The 19172-nt window shown below is 43.4% G+C and overlaps 1 protein-coding gene across 7 annotated transcripts in view; it reads right to left on the reverse strand.

The window, feature by feature from the left end:
- arhgap44a (Rho GTPase activating protein 44a) overlaps positions 1–19172 on the reverse strand; it is a 64087-nt gene that overhangs the window by 10767 nt on the left and 34148 nt on the right. For 3 of the 7 annotated variants that reach the window (XM_058049665.1, XM_058049664.1, XM_058049668.1), the window contains exons 5-19: positions 16083–16194; positions 15913–15989; positions 15291–15405; positions 13963–14031; positions 13750–13831; positions 11365–11492; positions 10431–10542; positions 10124–10205; positions 9862–9942; positions 9666–9779; positions 9503–9594; positions 7744–7933; positions 2169–2186; positions 1876–2064; positions 733–1242 (exon numbers count right to left, since the gene is read on the reverse strand). In XM_058049665.1, coding sequence (XP_057905648.1) covers positions 733–1242; positions 1876–2064; positions 2169–2186; positions 7744–7933; positions 9503–9594; positions 9666–9779; positions 9862–9942; positions 10124–10205; positions 10431–10542; positions 11365–11492; positions 13750–13831; positions 13963–14031; positions 15291–15405; positions 15913–15989; positions 16083–16194 — 1971 coding nt within the window. The remainder of the gene's footprint in view (positions 1–732; positions 1243–1875; positions 2065–2168; positions 2187–7743; positions 7934–9502; positions 9595–9665; positions 9780–9861; positions 9943–10123; positions 10206–10430; positions 10543–11364; positions 11493–13749; positions 13832–13962; positions 14032–15290; positions 15406–15912; positions 15990–16082; positions 16195–19172) is intronic. The other 4 variants (XM_058049667.1, XM_058049666.1, XM_058049670.1 and 1 more) reach the window with 2 other exon arrangements.

The raw sequence follows: 19172 nt of genomic DNA on the forward strand, positions 1-19172 counted from the left end.
ATACCATACAGCCTAAAATGACTCATCATCAACTTCAAATTAACTGTGCCATCATTTGAGTTCTGTCTCCCAACAAAAAACACCCGCAAATAATAACTGCCACTGTCACACGCAACATATAGTTGGAGCACTGCTGTATTCAGCAGACACTCTCTAATGAGAGAACATATCAGAGTGTATTAAATATTGTGCCTTTACAAAAATAACACTGTTCAGTTTGTATTGAGACTGTCTGAGAGGTATTCACTGAACAGTTTGTTTATAATTGTGGTGCAGAATTACATTCAGAAGTCTTCTTATAATACCGTTCACAACTCCTCAGATCTCAGGATGATGAAGTGCAGGTCTACACAACTGTTCAAAGCTGCTGTGGTATTTTTATTTCATGACATTTTGTGTAGGTGTAAACATGCCTTATCAACCTTAAAAAAAACATTATTTCTATTATAACACAAATGTTCTTGCAGGTTTTTAAAAGCTTACTGCATACTGTGTAATAAATACATCCATAAGCTATTTAAGAGCCATATGTACATGTATTTATTGTATGTCAACATGAATTCAACATCCTCGGTTGCTAAGCAACCCAAGTGAAAGGAAATCCTGCGAATGTTATGCAGTTGGAGGTGCATTATTTGAAGGGGTGGGGAAAAAAGAAAGAAGGAAAAGAAAATGCAGTGAGCAAGAGGACTGACAAAGGGCGCCACTCGCTATTGGGTGTGTCATATTTACCTAGTCAGCCTGGGGAGTCCTCTCTCTCTGGCACATGGACAGGCAGCCCACGGTGGGGGCGGGGGTGCAGAGGAAGGGAGGCTAGGGGGGTTGCCGAGGGACTGCTCGTGGCGGGTTAGCACCAGGGGGGGTTTGATGTAGAGCGGTGATGCATTAATGTCGGGTGGGGGGGCATGCGTCATGTCACCGGGAGGGCTGTGCTTGGGGAAGTGCAGACAGCTGGGCTTGGGGTTGGAATTGATGTCGAGTGAGGAGGAGGAGGAGGAAGACGAGGAGGATGGCAGAGGAGCAGGGGGAGTGAAACCGGACCAACGCTGAGGGGGCGGAGGCGAGGCCGGGGGTTGCGACTCCGGACCTGGGGCCACGGGGCGAGCGCAGGGAGGTGGCTTGGGGTAGAAGTGGTGGTGGGCAGTGTGGCAAGAGGAGGAGGGGTAAGGAGGGGGCGGCCGGTCCTCCCCCGGGGGTGGGTGGGCATGAATGGTGTCCGGCCGATTGGGCGACACGTCTGAGCTGTAGATATTAACAGAATAAACAGCACAAAAGACACAGCTCTAATGACTGAACAGGGAGATGTACTAGAGCGAAAGGAGGAGAAGCTGCTTGGATGATCAGAGGGGTTAGTCGATCCAAAATAAGAAGAAAAAAGAGAAAAGAAATAGCCTTTTAGGTGGGTGGTGGGCATTAAGCTTCGCAACACAGTCATCTTAATGCAAATAAATAGACAAGCGCAAAGGAACTGCAAAGAAAGAAAAAAAGTGGCACTGTTGTCAGGTGAGAACTTATATTGTCTTGTGTCTGCACGCTGCTTGGAGCTGTGAATATCTGTTTGCACTATCGAGATTGATACTATTAGGGCCCTGATCCAAAAGGTCCTATAAAGTCCACCGGCAGAGAGCAACAGACACAACACCCTTTCACTGGCTGAAAGGGCCACAAGAAAGCCATATTTGTTATCTTGGTGGTAACGCTTGACATGGTGACAGAAAAAGGGTAGCCATGTTGATGGATTATTGTATGTCAGCATGCATGAAACAATGTATTTATTGACACCCCATAAACCAAAAGTGAAAGTGATCGCACAAAGCTTGATGGTGATGACAGATAACAGTGAGGAAGAAGAGCAAATAGAGGCAGCGGTATTACCGGATTCGTTCTCCAGGAGGAGGCGTGGCAGATGGAGAGATTACAAACTCTCCGGCCTGCTCGGAGATGAGCGAGTCCGCCGGGGAGCAGGGGCCTTGCATGCCTGGAGGGGTGGAGCAGGTCTTGCGTGCCAGTGTGGATGAGCCCTTACGTGATACCCAGGAAGTATCCATGACCCGGACACCCATGCTGGAGACACACACAGTCATTAGTGATGATGAAAACTGTAGGCAGTGATAGATGGATGGATGAGGATGCCGGAGAGATGTGGGGAAAATGCCATGATACAGTACCTTTGGATTTTCCTAATGCTGCATTAATAAAGCAAATAGCAGGGAAAAAGGGCATAAGACATCAGAAATAAAAAAACACTTGATTAATTTACACAGTGAAACTAACTGAAGAACTTTGGATGCATACTCATGACATACACGTGTGTACTTTCTTTACTTATTGGACAAATCTATCATAACTGATTTATCTACTACAGTAATGACATTTGCGGCGCTCATTGTGGGTTGTGGTCAATGACTCAAGGCCAGTTGGTTGCAAAGTCCCACATGTGTCCCTGAAAAGTCATTTTAATTGATGTGTTAGCTAGCCAGCTCTGTATTCGCAAGCCAGCAAGCAAATCTCTCCAAGTGCTACCTTGGACCGCTGACGCTGCCTGGAGGCTAGGCAAGCTACACTCGCCATGCCAACATTGAACTCTGACTCGCCTGGAGAAGTGGAACTATTATTAAAAAGGGCAAACAAAAGGATTGCTGACCTTCTCGAGGACATTGAAAGAATGTCGGGCGAGCTGCAGAGGAAAGATTCCTGCTGACCACCATCAGGTCTCGTCTCCCAACACTATCCAACGGGCTAGAGTCCTCAGTAACCGGTGACCCCGCACCACAGAACATCGTCGCTATTCAAGAGCCTGTCGCTCTTGAATAAGTATGCGGCTTTGTCTGTGAGCAGGAAGCCGGCGGCCGGGGACCCGTACTAGGAAACTGCGCCTGTTTCTACGGCCCCAGACATCATGGCCTACGGCCCCAGACATCATGGCCCCGTTGACGGACACCACAGCCTTCCCTCCGCTCAAGGCTAGCTGCCCTCCAGCATCGGATGGGTGTCCATCATCCCAGCGCAAGCGGCTGGTTAAGGACGCGGTGCGCTGGCACTCTTCCCGTTCTCCCCACCAGACGAGGGATCACACCCGGGGTCCTGGTGTGGGTGTCATGGCGGCTGAGCAAACATGCCCCCCTGGAGATCGAGCGGATGCTCCCACAACTATCATCACCTGGGACTCTTTCGTGAGGCATGTCCGCATGAGAGGGGCGCTCACCTTGTCGTTCCCGGCGCTACCGCCATGGACATCACAAGGAAAATCCTGGACATCCTCAGTGCGCATCCCTACGCGAAAAGGATTATTATCCACGCAGGAGCTAATGGCATCGTCAGGCAGCAGTCTGAACTTTTAAAGCGGGACTTCACCCACCTTCTTAAAACCTTGTCACAGTTCCAGGTGAGTGTTTTTTTTTTTTTTTGTGTCCATTTGTCCATTTTTTTTGTCTGTACCATGAAATTTTATTTGCCGTTATTTGATGTTTTTGTTATGCCATTTGGAGCGACCGGACCGGAGCAAGAAGAAGAACAGAAAAGAAGAAGAGAAAGGTGGGGGGGGGAGAGTAGAGGGAGAGACAACCCTTGGTTGAGGCCCCCCCACGACCCAGAGCCTCACCCATTCCCGTTATCATAACACTACGTCAACACACCAGACACCACCATGTTCCCTCTGTGAACTGCAATAATCTCTCCCAAAACACCAGCAATCAACCTTTTTACACAATAAGCCACCTGTCACCATCAACATGGCTCTTTCTAATGTTCGCTCTCTTTTGTTTTTAGCAGGCCCCTCCATTCTCTGCATCACAATCTACAGACCACCAAATTTGATGCTGCTTTTATCAGTGATTTCTCAGAATTTTCATCAATAATCCATGCCACTTACAATTTTATCAGATCACATGTCCAAAGAGTTTTTAAACCTCCTCAGCTGCATGGATTTTACACATCACACGGCCAACTCACAACAGGGGATGCACCCTGGATCTGGTCATTAGCCATGGCCTCTCAGCTGGTGTGTCCTCTGTTGTTGACTTGGCTGTGTCCGACCACTACTACGTGTTTTTTAATACCACCGGTTGCGCTATATCACCTCTGAAGTGGCTGCAAATTGTATTGACATTTTAGACAAACATCCTCCAGTTTCTTTACCTGCACCCTGTGATTTTATTGTTGATGATTTACAGTTAATTAAAGACAGCCACTCCAACAAACTCTCTTTGCGTGTACATTGCAGTCCACTTCAGAGGTAAAATTGATTCAATCAGATCCACAATTTTAGGTAATCAAAATACTAATTTTAATTCAGTTGAACGTCTGTTTTACTGGACAGTTTTGTCCTGGTTGATGCTGACATGCTTGGTAGAGTAAGTTCCCTAGTTAAACCAACAACCTGCCTTTTAGACCCGATCCCAACATCACTTTTTAAAACATTGTATGGATTCTTTGAAGTTGAGCTTTTAAACATTGTCTCTTCAGATAGGCGTCTTCCATGCAGCTTTTAAAACAGCTGTAGTGAGGCCCCTTCTGTAGAAGAAAAACTTGGATCCCAACATTCTTAATAATTACAGACCTGTATCCAACTTACCATTTTTAAGTAAAATTTTAGAAAAAAAGGTTTTTACTCAGCTGAATATTTTTTTAATTAGCCATTCAAGTTTCTTTGACAAGTTTAAGTCTGGTTTTAGGTTGAATCAAAGTACAGAGACTGCCCTGTTGAAAATTGTTAATGACCTCAGGTGCAATTTGGACACACAAGCTTTCAGGTCCTTGTGCTACTGGATCTAAGCGCTGCTTTCGATACAGTAGATCACACTATTCTTTCAAGTAGACTCAGACACCTGGTTGGCCTCTCTGGCACTGTTCTTAAGTGGTTCACTTCCTATGTCACAGCAAGATAATTCATGGTAAACTTGGATACATGAGATAAAATGTGGTGTGCCCCAAGGATAAATTTTAGGCCCCATTCTTTTTAAATCATATACATATGCTCCCACTTGGCAGTGTCACCAGGAGACGTGATCAATTTTCACAGTTATGCCGATGACACACAGCTGTATATTTCCTATATTTATGTCTCCTGGTGACACAGGTCCACTTGATACGCTTTTTAACTGTATTTCAGAAATCGAATCTTGGATGGCAGAAAACTTCCTGCAGCTCAACCAGGATAAAACTTAAGTTTTAATCATCGGTCCTGAGGCCCAGAGAGTGAAACTTTTACCAGAATTACAAACACTGTATTTAAACCCATCCAATTACGTAAAAAATCTGGGCGTCATTTTTGACTCTGAACTATTTATTTATTCCACACATTAAAAACAGGATTTTATCATTTAAAGAATATTTGCCCGTTTCTCTCTCGGGCAAATACAGAGATTATTTCCAGTCATATTGACTATTGCAATGCCCTGCTTTCTGGTCTTCCTAAAAGAAACGTCACAAGTCTACAACTTTTACAGAACTCAGCTGCATGTGTGCTGACGAGGACCACACAATCACTGCATTGGCTCCCTGTATGTTTCAGGGTCGATTTTAAGGTTCTCCTAATAGATTTTAGGGGTTTTAGGGGTTGTGGGCCTTCTTATCTTTCTGAATTGCTTTTACGTTATGAACCCTCGCGGACCCTCAGGTCCTCCGACACTGGCCTGTTATGTATTCCCAGAGTTAAAACACGAACACACGGTGAGGCATCTTTCCAGTTTTATGGCCCCCGTTTGTGGAACAGCCTGCCGGAGGACCTGAGGGCCGTAGAGAACGTTGATATTTTTAAAAATAGGCTCTTAATATACTCTTTTTTAACCCTTTGAACTTGACTTTTATCTAATGGTTATTTTATACCTTATACCTTTTGTTTTGGCTCTTAACCAAATGTCTTTATATGTTTACACATGCTTATTTTAGTTTTTTATTAATGTTCTGTACTTTTTATGTCGTTATCTCTATATATACTGTCTATATTGTTATTTCATATGTTTTTATATTTTTTATCCCATATATCGAGTTTTTCCTCAGTGGGGGCCGTCTGCACTGGGGGCTGTTCTCGGTTGGGGGCTGGGGCGTCCCTTCTCGGGGACTCACCGGCTGGGGTGGGTGGGAGCTCTGTGGCGGTGCCCCACTGCAGCGCTGTGAGTCCCCTGCCTACCTGTTGTTTGGTGGGCCCCTGAGTTGTGGCATTCTGGCCTGGGCCGTGGGCAGCCCCCAGCGCAGATGGCAGCGCTTCCTGACCTGGTTCCTCTATACTCAGGCAAACAAACAACTTGTGTGTATGTGTGTGTGTCTGTGTGTGTGTATGTGTGCCTTGTTGTTGTTTTTCTTTTTTTGTTTTAACATGTAAAGCACTTTGTGCTACATTTTATGTATGAAAAGTGCTCTACAAATAAAGTTTGATTGATTGATTGATTGATTGATGGCGGCCATGTTTTTCCAACCATCCATTCATTTTCTATGCTGCTAACCCTAACCCCACTGGGATCGCGGGTATGCTGGAGCCTACCCCAGCTGACTTTGGGCGAGAGGAGGCCAGGGATTGACTGGACTGGTCGCCAGCCAATCGCAGGGCACATATAGACAACCATTCACACTCACATTCATACCTATAGACAATTTGGGGTCGACAATTAACCTAACATGCATATTTTTTGGAAACCAGAGTACCTGGAGAAAACCCACACATAGGGGAGAACATGCAAACTCCACACAGAGATTCAAACCCCTAGCCTACATGCTAAACACTCATCCACCATGCGGCCTGTTTTTCAACCAACCTTGGTGAAATTGTACACACATGTTTATCTGTCCCCAAAAGATGGGCACCAAATTCTGTGTTGATTTGGCTAAACACCCTGATGTTCCAAGCAACACAGCAAAGGAACATCTATTGACACATTTTTAGCATTTTCAGGAGTTTCAGAAGTAGAACACTTACACAAATACAAACTAGTAGTCACATCCTTGGTAGGAAAGTTTAGCTAAAAGTTATATATATATAACTGCAATCTGCATTGGGACTTTTTGGTCTTTTGCTCACTTTTGTGAAAGAGGCATACTAACACAGGCCAAATTAGCACAGCTGATGTCCCCTCCAAACACATCACAAACGATTGCTCATCTTGCACACCCCATCTTGCTTAGTAATACCACTGATGAGCCTGCATTCAATTCAACCTCTGACGCCGATTCAACATGTTCAATCCACTGAAGAAGCCACTGCCAACAGTAAAGGACACACCACAGGAGATTGAGTGTTCCAGGATGGCACCTTAGTCATTAAGTCAGGAACAAACCACAGCCTCCATTGTAATGGTCTGCGCACATTTAGATAACTGCCTCAGATAGCAGCATATTTTTGGCATGAGGACATTGGTTTCTAATTTTGCTAGTGATTTTCCATCAGCCGCATTAATGACTCTAGCCCTGGGAAGTGTCATATACAGCCAGACTGTAAAGGCGGAGCTGTCTGTGGGAGGATGGGGAGAAATATTTAATGAGCAAAAGCGACAACAAGCAGCCACCTCGACAGGCTCTGTCACCATGGAGATAGTTTCATTCAAGCATTCGTGACTCATGTATTTCCTTGACTTGTTGGAAAGATGGGTCTGATGAAAAGGGGCAGGGTGTTTGTGTGACAGGTGACCTCAAAGTGATGCTTTTTAATGTAAGTGTTAGATAATTTCAGAAGAGGTGAGAGGAGGCGTGGGAGGCTGGAAAATGGCAAGAGAGTGAGAAGTAGGCGTCAAATGCACTTGATGTCATTACCCATCCTTCTTGTAAAACTCCAGCATCATGTTGTCCGTGGCAACGCTGAGTGGGCGCCGGTTCTGGTCGTGGTGGTGTTGCTGCTTGCGGTCAGACTGCTCCATGTCGGGGGAGGGCATGGAGCTGTAGTTGGAGTTGTGGTTGGTGTGGATGGGGCTGCCGTAGCTGCCAGTCAGGTTGAATTCAATCTCTGTAGCGCATGGAGCAGACATGGGGAGGGTGATTGCAATACATATGTGTGTCTTTGGATGCATGAGTGCGTGGTCTGCAACGCTTTCCCTGTCAGGTGCCCGAACCTGGAGCTCAGTTCGCAGGGTGTCATTTCGCTACATAGCAGTTGCCATGGAGAAGTCCGTGGTGTGCCCAGAGAAGAGAAACAACAGGTGTCCGTGAAGAAATAATGGAGGGTCAGAGCATCACGCTGCAGCAATTTCTTGGGAGAAGTTGTTTTCACAACACGACCTTGGTTAGCTGTGGTGGGGACGCCGAAATCCAAATTAAGAATATTGTTTGGGTTAGTTCGGGACAGCCACATTCCAATAGACCGGGCATAGCATTAATAAACAGCAGTTCAGAGTAGCCAGCCTTCTTGGAGTCCATCAGAGGTGTCCTGGAGAACACCCCAGCTGGTGACTCCATCGTTCTACTGGGAGACTTCAACGTCCATGTGGGCAATGGCAGTGTGACCTGTAGGGGCAGGATTGGGAGGAACAGCCTCCCCAATCTGAACCCGTGCGGTGTGATATTGGACTTCTGTGTGAACCATAGCTTGTCCATAACTAACACCATGTTCGAATATAGGGATGTCCATTAGTGCACTTGGCACCAGGACACTGATTGCGTTGCGTAAGTATAGCACACTGACACCCTGCATAAAGCACTAGGCGTACATATGTAATGTCGCCGCCATATTGGATGTGGCAAGGCTGCGGTTTAAGTGAATACAAGTAAAGGCGCTTACTTTCATTGAGCGCATTTCTACAAAGGAATTCGGGTCATGTCCATGCCCATCTCGTTTATACATTCACACACGTAGTAGTATACTTGTATTATAAATATACATGTATTTGTCCTTCTCAGATGGCTAAGATAAGAACCCACACAGTAGTAATTCTCATTAAATCAGCTATAGAGCACAAACCTGTGTCTTTAACAAAAAATAAATTAAATCTTTCCAAAAATAACAGAAATCAAAGGACAAGAAACACAAATGTATTCTTATATAAACTATGTAATACATGAATGACCTACTCGGAGATGGGTGGAGTAGCCAACAAAACAACTGTACTTATTTAAGAGCATTGTTACTTTACAACAATTTTACACAAGAAAAATATATGTGATGCTACACATATTGGTATCTGTATTGGTTGATATCAGAATCAGAAGTTGAGAGTTAGACAGTGTATCAGTTATTGGTTATGTTTCCACTCTGCCTAGTGGAAACGTGGTAAATCAGTATCACCAATGAATGTAATACTTAACTGAAGAAGAAGACAACACTGCTTTTTTTAAATTATAATAATAAGCAAATAAATAAATAGAAACAACATTACTACTGCTAAAACTGACCTGTTTTGAGCACATCCCCCAAAATATTTGACTTTTTACTGTTGTATTCTCAAAGCTCAGACTGTCAAGTTGATGCTCAGCACAGCTCCTAAGGTTCAGGGAGTGAGGTTTACCAACGTACACTTGCAAAGCCACACTGACTGGCATCCTTTACACATACGTATATGCAAAGCATTGGATTCCTCACCTCCAGGGAAGAACCAGTCAGCATGTTGGATGATGGGCTCGATTATGCCTACAATCTGCAGAGACAGGGTGGTCATCATCTCTGTCATGTCCCTGCAAAGAGGAACCAAACCTGACCAGTTACATGAGACATTATGCATTTATTTGCCGGGAAGGATACATACGGCTCTGTGTGCGTCCAGAGTAAATTCGGGCCAAGGACGATGGCCATGTTACCAGGTGTCATCTTGTTGGCATCCTGATACTCACTCAACTTGGCTAAGAATTTGATGAGATATCTGTTGCATGAAGAAGAAGTGGGTATTTGAAAGATGTTACAGCAGGATAAGCACATCATAAATGATATGGTGACTGACTGACCTGAAGTTGTTCAAGTTATCTGTGGGCAGTTTCTCACATGCTGCCATTAATGCTTGGAGTCTCTTGTCCATGTCCTGAATGCTGTGAAAAGAGAAGGGAATTATACTTCTTCAATACAAATGTCAACACTTCATTATAATCAAAATTGAGCATTTTTATCTGCAGCTTTTTGAAACTGCTTTTGAGGTGTAAGTTAGGTGGAGCACATGTACCTAATGAAGTGTCTTAAGAGTTTCTTAAATTACAGGAATCAGTGACTCACTTGGAGGCCTGAATCCATTCATCATAAAGTTCAGTGGTCATCAATGGCTCAGGGAGTTCACGGAGGTAAGATTTGAGAGCACCTGTGGGTGACAGAAGGCTTAAAAGCTCTTGTGCAGCTAGTGCAGCAATTACATTTTCTCAATTTTCTCCAACACACATTTGGTTTTCGTTCATGCGTGACATGGACAAATGACCACTTCATTGCTTGTATAAAGAGCAATACTATTTTAAAGACAGAAGTGTAAGTGGTGATGGTGTTGTTGTTACAGTGATAATATGTGAACATCGGTGTGGGTGGAGCTCACCTGCGATGGCGTGTGGGTCAGAGGAATACTCCTGCACATCTAGAACGCCGCAGTCCAGGGAGGCTTTGAGCTTCTTCAGCTTGGAGGCTGATGGAGCCACACGGAAGAGGCCCTGTCATCCAAACACATCATTATTAAAAAATTACTAAAACTTCCCTAATCCATCCATTTTCTATGCCGCTTATCTTCAGTAGAGTCACAGTATGCTGGAGCCTATCCCAGCTGTCTTCAGGCAAGACACAGAGTGCCACCCTGGACTGGTCCCCAGCCAATCACAGGACACAAATAGACAAACAATCAATCACACTCACATTCATACCTATGGACAATTTGGAGTCTCCAATTAACCTAGCATGCATGTTTTTGGAATGTGGTAGGAAACCACAGTACTCGGAAAAAACCCATGCACGGGGAGAACATGCAAACTCCTCCTGTGGCCTCCATGCCAGCCACCGTGCGCCACCTGATAACATAATGTACCATTTTAAAGAACGCATCATTAATTTTAAATGCGATTGTAACAGCAATATGTGTCCTTAGAGCCTCTTTATGAGCACTAAATGTGAGAAAAATGTATCAGACCCTTTCTTCATTCTTCATTGAATAGTTGAATGATGTTGCTGTTAAATTGTAACGTTAATGTAAGTACTGTAGCTCACATAGCTGTGTGTTGTTAAGTTTTGTATCCTCCTGTATCCTCCTACTCCTTAATGTTACGTTTTTGTATGTGATATATGGCATCTATTATGTAGGACAAGTGTAGAGTTAGATAGTAAGTCTAGATTTTGGCTAACACACTTCTAACACACTTCTGTGGGAACTATGAAACTTATTTAAAAAATAAATAAGTTAACCTTAACCCACACTCATCAAACAACTTCACAAAAACACACAAATGTTACCTTAGAAAAACATAAATATTGTTATTGCCTACCTCCTCTTGCATGCCGCATTCCAGCAGCATGGTGACACATGCTTCGATGGGGAAGGCGATCTCTCTCCCACTAATGTTCAGGTGCTCCTCCAGAGACTTGCCGAACGACGGCTTCTCCACCCATGCCTCTGCAATGCAGAACCGCAACCACAGTCACACACAGAACCACAGCAGTTAGTAACTCAGTTACTCTTTTGGAGAAGTAACTAGTAACTATAACGAATTACTTTTTTAAAGTAACGTGCCCAACACTGGTCACAAGATAAAGCAGCTCATCAAACATGTGGTTAAAGTTACGACGCTGCTCCCAGATGGAACTGAGTACGATGCTAACTTACAAATTGTGTGAAATTATTAAGTTTCATTAATGTTCATGTTAAAGGTTACAATAAAAAAATGTCCCTACCCACCAACTATATGTGGTTTCGTAAGTTTTTCTTATTTGCTGTTTCATTATTATTTTATTTATTTATTACTGATTGATTGATTTTCTTTATTCTTGATTTGTTTATATATTTTTCATCTTTGTGTTGAAAAAAAAAAAAAAGATATTTGAGAGCCGTGGAATGTTTTATCAGAGCTTTTCTTGTGAAAAACCGGAACCAAAACACTGAAAAAGTGTAGGGTATAGCAGAAGCAAAAACATTGAAGACAGTTTTTTATTATTATTTTTTTTCTGTTTTTAATAAATGCTGTTTTTTTTTTGGAAAAACTGATGTGGCCGAGCTTCACCCAGACCCTAGCGCCGTGGCCCCCAGGTAAATTGAGTTTGAGACCTCGGTAATGGAGTATAACATGTTACATGATATAATATAACTAGGGATGTCCGACATTGGCTTTTTTCCCAATAACCAATATGCCGATATTGTCCGATTTCCGATACCGATATCACCTAATACCGATACCAATGTGTAAACTGACATATCTCCTGTGGTGTAATTAACACATATCGGTTTCACGTGTGTTGTGCAGCAGAAGTGGCAAAGCCATAAATCTTTCATTGAGAACATTAGTCACATAGGGGTGGCGATACGTTGATACCTGGGGTGGGCACAGGGGTGTCTGTGACCACCCAGGTATCAACTTACTGGCCACCACGTACTGTCGCTCTACCACAGCAGCAGCACTTTTTGTTGGTTTCTATGTCACACTACAAATTGCAGGTACACAGTAATTCTGAAACAAAATGAACATATTTCGCACCACCAGATTTAAATGACATTTCATCTACAGTAGGCTTGGGCGATAAGGACCTTAGCATATATCACAATATTTTTGGGCTGTATCACACAATATGATGAAATACAATGAGGTGAAAATATACTCATCCAGCCCGAGTTGCGCACACACACAGCCACTTAACATGCTAAACTAAGCTAACTCCTGCTACTTTCAATTTACGCTCTGTAAGAAGAGATTCAGACAACTTTCGCCAGCGTTTATTGTAATTTCAATCTGTTTGGGTCGGGCGGTCCGCTGAGTAAATACTTCCCCACACCAATGTTCCTTTTCCTCAGAATAACGGCATTTGATTCATCTTATCAGCTTGGCTTGCTTATGTTTATCATTTATACCAGTTTAAGTTATTTTCTTAATATCGGGACACTCCATAGCAGTATATAAAAATCTATCCCCTAACTCTAATCTACAGATAAATATTAAAGTGAATTTATATTCCACACATCCTTTACTATGTTGTCCTGAAACCCAAACCATGAGTTTGAAGGGCTTAAAGTTGGACTAAATTTTGGAAGCCGTCGTATGTGGCATCAGTATGATTGGGGCCAGCAAGGAAGTGCAGAGTTGGTACCGTGGATTCACTACCGAGAAAGATTGACGAGTTGGCAAGAACGTCCAGACCTTCAAATTTGTACTTCACTGAATGGCTAAGAGCTAGCGTCCCAGAGGCTAACATAAAGAGCTAGCCTACTTCAGCACAGTCAGAGCAGCCAGGAACACAAGAACCTGTGGAAAGCACAAAGGATGTGGGTTGGCACTGTATGTGAACAAACTGGGGTCTCATCCTGGCCATGTCAACATTAAAATGTCCATCAAAACAGCATTTTAAAAATATATAAATTGTCGGAAGAAAATCAGATACTGATCGGTGGGCTGATAAAATATTACTTAATATTGCATAAGAAGCATACTAAGTGCTTTTAATTTGGATATTTAAACCAGCGCGTGATCGCTCTTTGTGCAACTAATTAAGCTGCAGGACACAAATATAATCTTCATGAGACCGTTGGAAAACAAATCCGGTGCTGCAAATTCCATTATTTTGTCAATCAGCCATCAATCCAATCAATCCTGCTGGTGCATTATCAGGGCAGATAATGACACACATACTGTAGCACACACACATACATACAGTGTATGCCTGACCTTGGTGCGCTTTAATTTGGGGCAGAATGCTGTGAAGAATCTCTAGTGACTTCCTGTGGTATTCCGCCTGTGTCTCTATTAGCTGTGGATGGGAGAAGGGGAGACTATGAACAATTGTCTACATGCAGAAAGAACATGCACCTAAAGTATGCAGAGTTATTTTGCCACAGGGATCACAGCTGTGAATATACAGTACACTACTGCAGTACTTACTGTCTGGAAATAATTTGCATAGTCTATTTCTTTGGCCATGAAGCTGTACATGTCTGCAGACAACTGATCCTGAAACAAAAACCTCAAACTTATTGAAATGTTCATGTTTATGTTAAAACAGTACAGGGGCGTGAAAAAGTGGATGCCCCCTTCCTGATTTCTTATTTTCTTTCACGTTTGTCACACTTACGTGGTTCAGATGAACATATGATGCAGTTTTTAAATGAACCTTTTTATTATTAACAAAAAAAAAATCAAACCCTACATGGATGTGTGAAAAAGAAATTGCCCCCTAAACCTATATCTCATTGAGCCACCCTTAGCAGCAACTGCAATCAAGCGTTCAAGATAACTTGCAACACGTTTTTTACAGCACTGTGGAGGAATTTGGTCCCACTCATCTTTGCAGAATTGTTGTAATTAGCCACATTAGAGGGTTTTCCAAGCGCCTTTTTAAGTTCATGACATTTCAGCATTTCAGTAGGAATCAGGTCCAGACTTTGAGTAGGCCACTCTAAAGTCTTCTTTTTTTTGTATAAGCCATTCAGAGGTGGACTTGCTTGTGTTTTTTGGATCATTGTCCTATTGCACAACCCAAGTTGGCTTCAGCTTGAGGTCATAAACAGATGGTCGGACATTCTCCTTCAGGATTTTTTGCCAGACAGCAGAATTTATAGTTATATTTAGATAAAATAACAGCAAAATAGCCCACAACCATCATACTGCCACCACCATATTTTACTGTATGATGTTCTTTTTCTGAAATGCGCCATTTTTTCAAGGCAGATGTAATGAGACACAGGACATCCAAAAAGTTACTTTTGTCTCATCAGACCAGAGTATTTTCCCAAAAGTCTTGGGGATCATCAAGATCATCAAGACGTTTTGTGGCAAAATTGAGATGAGCCGTTATGTTATTTTTGTTCAGCAGTGGTTTTTGTCCTGCAACTCTGCCATGCAGGTCGTTTTTGCCCAGTACCTTTCTTATGGTGGAGTCATGAACACTGATCTTAACTGAGGCAGTTGAGGCCTGCAGCTCTATGAATGCTGTTGTGGTACCATTTGTGAACTCTTGAATGAATTGTCGCTGAGCTGTTGGGGTAATTTTGGTTGGTCACATAGGGCCATGTACGTAGGTTTGGATTTTTTTCTCCCCTAAAAATAAAAAGTTGAATGTAAAAATTGCATTTTGTATTCAGTTGTGTTGTCATTGACTAATATTCAAATTAGTTTGATGCTCTGAAATAGTGTGTAAAACATGCAAAAAATAAAACAACAGAAAAGGGCAAACATTTTTTCACACCATTTTATGTAATTGTGAGTCTGACCCTGCAAATCTCCATCCGAGTGGCTGCCTCCTCCATCTCCTCTCTGAGTGACTCTGTCTTGGTGCCGGGCTGCAGATTGCTGGGGTGGCTGGACGACTTGGATGACTGCTGGTATCTGTAAGCAGGAAGTCAGCAAACATCAATTCTGTTGGGTTTAAATGGATCCAGTGAGAGTTTGCACTAAGATGCATGAACTGAACCTTCAACATGAAATACTGAAATTATTTAAGACTGAAATTTGATTGAGTACCAAATTCAAACAACCGAGATTGGTTGAAAAACATGGCCTCCAACAAAGTGTATTTGCAGGGATATGGCTGGATTTAGCAACTTATTGACCATAAGTCTCATGGTCATAAGTCTCATGAGTATATGTGTATTACATGCTGCTAGCTTGATGATGACCACAACACATAAAGGGACCACAACTGTCATTGATAGTCATGTGAATTTGTAAAATATTCCATTAAATTCAAATGAGAACACATTTTGGGCAGCAAATGTGAGTTGCCACATGATCATGGGAAAAAAAAACCAAATTGTTCAGACTTTCTCATTCAGCAGTATGAGCTACCCACGATAAACAATACCAGCAGTAGTAGAAGTAGAAGATGTCCTTCACCTTGCCCGTGCTGAGTCCATGTCCAAGACAAGCTTAGCTAAGTGCTTTCTTTGTTTCTGTATGTTGGGAATGTCCACCTAAGACACAAACATAACATGGTGCTATGCATAAGCGTTCTGTCTGGAAAACAAGTGTTATTATTGTGTTGTTATAAAGCAAAGTCCACTGACCTCAGCGAGAACATAGAGAGGCTCAACCACATCTCTCTCTATCTGGAATTCAAAGTCAATGAGCTCCTGGGCCAACTTCTCTTCCGTCTCTCCACATAGTTTCAGCATCTTCCTGATTGGGGTAATCCAATAAAGTTAAAATTGTGAATGGCTGAATTAGCAATTAAAGCTATCCCAGTACAGAGGAGATTTGACATAAGGAGGGCAAGTGGAGTAGTGCCCCACCAAATGTTGGTATCCAAAACTCCCATTTAGCACGAAAACACCAAAAACAATTTTGTTCATCTGATGTTTCCATCTTTCATCACTATTAAGTGTTATTTTGGCAAATCATTGAGCTGTAAACATACAACCCTAATGCGGACAAATGGCAAAGAATGGATGGGTGGAGTAATACAAATCCAAAGATGACCATATGCATGTTATTTAACGTCTTGAAGGCTCTAATAATGTTAAAAAAATATATTTATAAAGTCGTGAACAGGTTTTCTACACAATAACTGCAAAAATATTTCATTTCTTTTTTCTTTTTTTTGTGTGTCCCGTCCAGCCATTGGGGCATATCGTATTGTTGATCTAAATGCCCTTGCTGACCATGCTGACCAGATTTGCTCTGTGTCAGGAAAGGTGTAAGCTATAACTTCCCTGTACTATGAAATTTTATTTGCCGTTATTTGATGTTTTTGTTATGCGCATTTGGAGCGTCCGAACCGGAGCAAAAAGAAACACAGTAAAGAAGAAGAAGATAAACTGGGGTTGGGGGGAGACAGTAGAGAGAGAGAGACAAAGACAGCAGCAACAACCCAGGGGTCCCAGATCCACATCCAGGCCCCGAGCCCAGGGAGACACGGACCGCCAAGGGATAGCACCCCAGATGGCGTCGGGGCCACAGCAGTGAGGCAGACAAAGGAGCAGGCGAGGGGCAGAGGCCCGCACATGAACAAGCAACCCCATCGCGCCGGCCGACACCCGCTGGGCAGCTCACCTCCAGAGAGGAAGTGCCACAGCTCCAAGCCACGGGGAGGCCAAGCACCAGAGACGAGGAGTCAAGACCAGCACTAGGCCACCACCGGACCTCACCATCCACCGGGAGGACCTGTGTGGTGTATGTATGTGTGTGTATGTCTCATATGGAGTAATTAAAAATGGAGGGAAGCTGAGCAATGGTGGGTCCCATGCCTGCCCAGAACCCCCCAGAACTGAGTGTCTAAGGTGCGGTTAAAATTGAAAGGTGACCAAGCCAGAGGAATGCCGAGGACAAAGAAGCATCCGCAAAGAAACCCCTCACCCCCGGCACACACAATTGCAGAACACCCCCCAAGGTCCTACATATATGTGAGGTGGTGCAGTGCACCAGGGAGGACCGGGGCCCACACACGCCCACCCCACACTACCGACCAACCGAGCGGGGCAAGCCAGCACAGCACCGCCCGGAGAAAGCCGTGGGCTGCAGGACCGGCCACAGGCGCCACCGAGCCCATCGTGGCAACCAGTCCGGCCCGCCAACCCCCCCAGCGATTGCCTCCGGCCACCCCACGCAGGGGGCCCAACCAGAGATTGTGCCAGCTACGCCACCCCCAGACCACCAGGAACTGCGGACAAACCACGCCCCCAAGGCACGTGAGCCAAAAGTAGAGAATTAAAAAAAAAAATTAAAATAGCTAAAGTAATTGATAATAATAATAATAATAATAATAATAATAATAATAATAATAATAATAATAATAAATTGATGATTATGTATGTAGTTATGTATGTATAATAATAATACTACTATTAATACTTAATATATAATAATAATTTATATACAATAATAATTTTTAATAATATAGATTTTTTAGCTATTTTAGACATGATAATAAATACATACATACATACATAGTACATACATACACACACATATATACAAATATAGCCATATACATACCTAAGGGAGAAGGCTCCGCAAGGGCAGCGGGGTACAACCACCAAGCGCAGGGCCAAAGCCCACACAGTAGCCAAGCCAGAGCACCCAGGGCAAACCCCGGCCCAGCCCCAGAGGCGAGGGAGGCCGCAGAAGAACCAGCACCACCGAGCGCACACAAGCCCCCCCCAGGCAGCAGTAGGCACCCACCACCGGATGCGGCACCCCATCTACCCACCACCCCAGGGGATGGCCTGCACCGCCCCCGGGACGACCACCACCACCCCACCCACGCCCCATCCCCAGATCCGGACAGCCCCCCATCAACCCCCACCAGAACCCCCAGGGAGTAAGCCCAGCAAGAAGGGACAGAGATACCCAGCAACCCAGACGCCAGGGCAACCCAATGTTAGAGTCAGTTAGACCCATTTCAAACATGTCTGTCTGTCCTGTGTAGTGTACTCTATGAAGGGTTTTGAAGTGAACCAACTGTAGGTTGGGATTTTTTATTAGACGGGAATAATTAAGGCATATTTGCTTCCAGAACTCAGGGTCACAACTTGTAGATAAATCTAGGTTCCATTTGGAGACTGGAACCTCGACGGTGTTGTCACACTTTGACAAAAGAGTGTACAGCTTGGATAATGTTTGGGGAGCGGATACATTTAAGAATTGATCAGTGGTGGGATAGCTTTCCCAAGATATGTTACGGAAATTAGCTCTAATTATGGATTTAATTTGTAAGTATTCAAGAAAATTATTCTGGCTTAACCCATACTGTGTAACAAGGTAATTGAATATTTTTTTTTCCCTTTTATTATATTTTCCATGCAACTTATTCCTTTTTCATGCCATGTTGTAAAATCCAAGGTTTATCAGGGTTATTCCAGATTGGGGTGTATTGGCAAGGAGTGAGCGAGGGCCTAGTTATTTTTTAAAATTCCCACCAAGCTGTCAGAGTGGTGTTCATATTTATACTTTTAAAACAATAATTTTTCCGACGGATTTGGCTTATGAAATGTAAGTTAAAGATGGGGATTTCTTGGCTAAATGATGTCTAGCCATAACTGATCCAAGGGGTTAGGCTTTATCCATTTTAAGATATACTGTAATATATTGTAATATACTTCCTTGCCAGGAAGTAATTTGAGAAAGTTCTAAGCCACCACATTCTTTAGATTTTTGGT

The sequence above is a fragment of the Doryrhamphus excisus genome, chromosome 15, assembly GCF_030265055.1.
Source record: "Doryrhamphus excisus isolate RoL2022-K1 chromosome 15, RoL_Dexc_1.0, whole genome shotgun sequence".
Lineage (NCBI taxonomy): Eukaryota > Metazoa > Chordata > Actinopteri > Syngnathiformes > Syngnathidae > Doryrhamphus > Doryrhamphus excisus.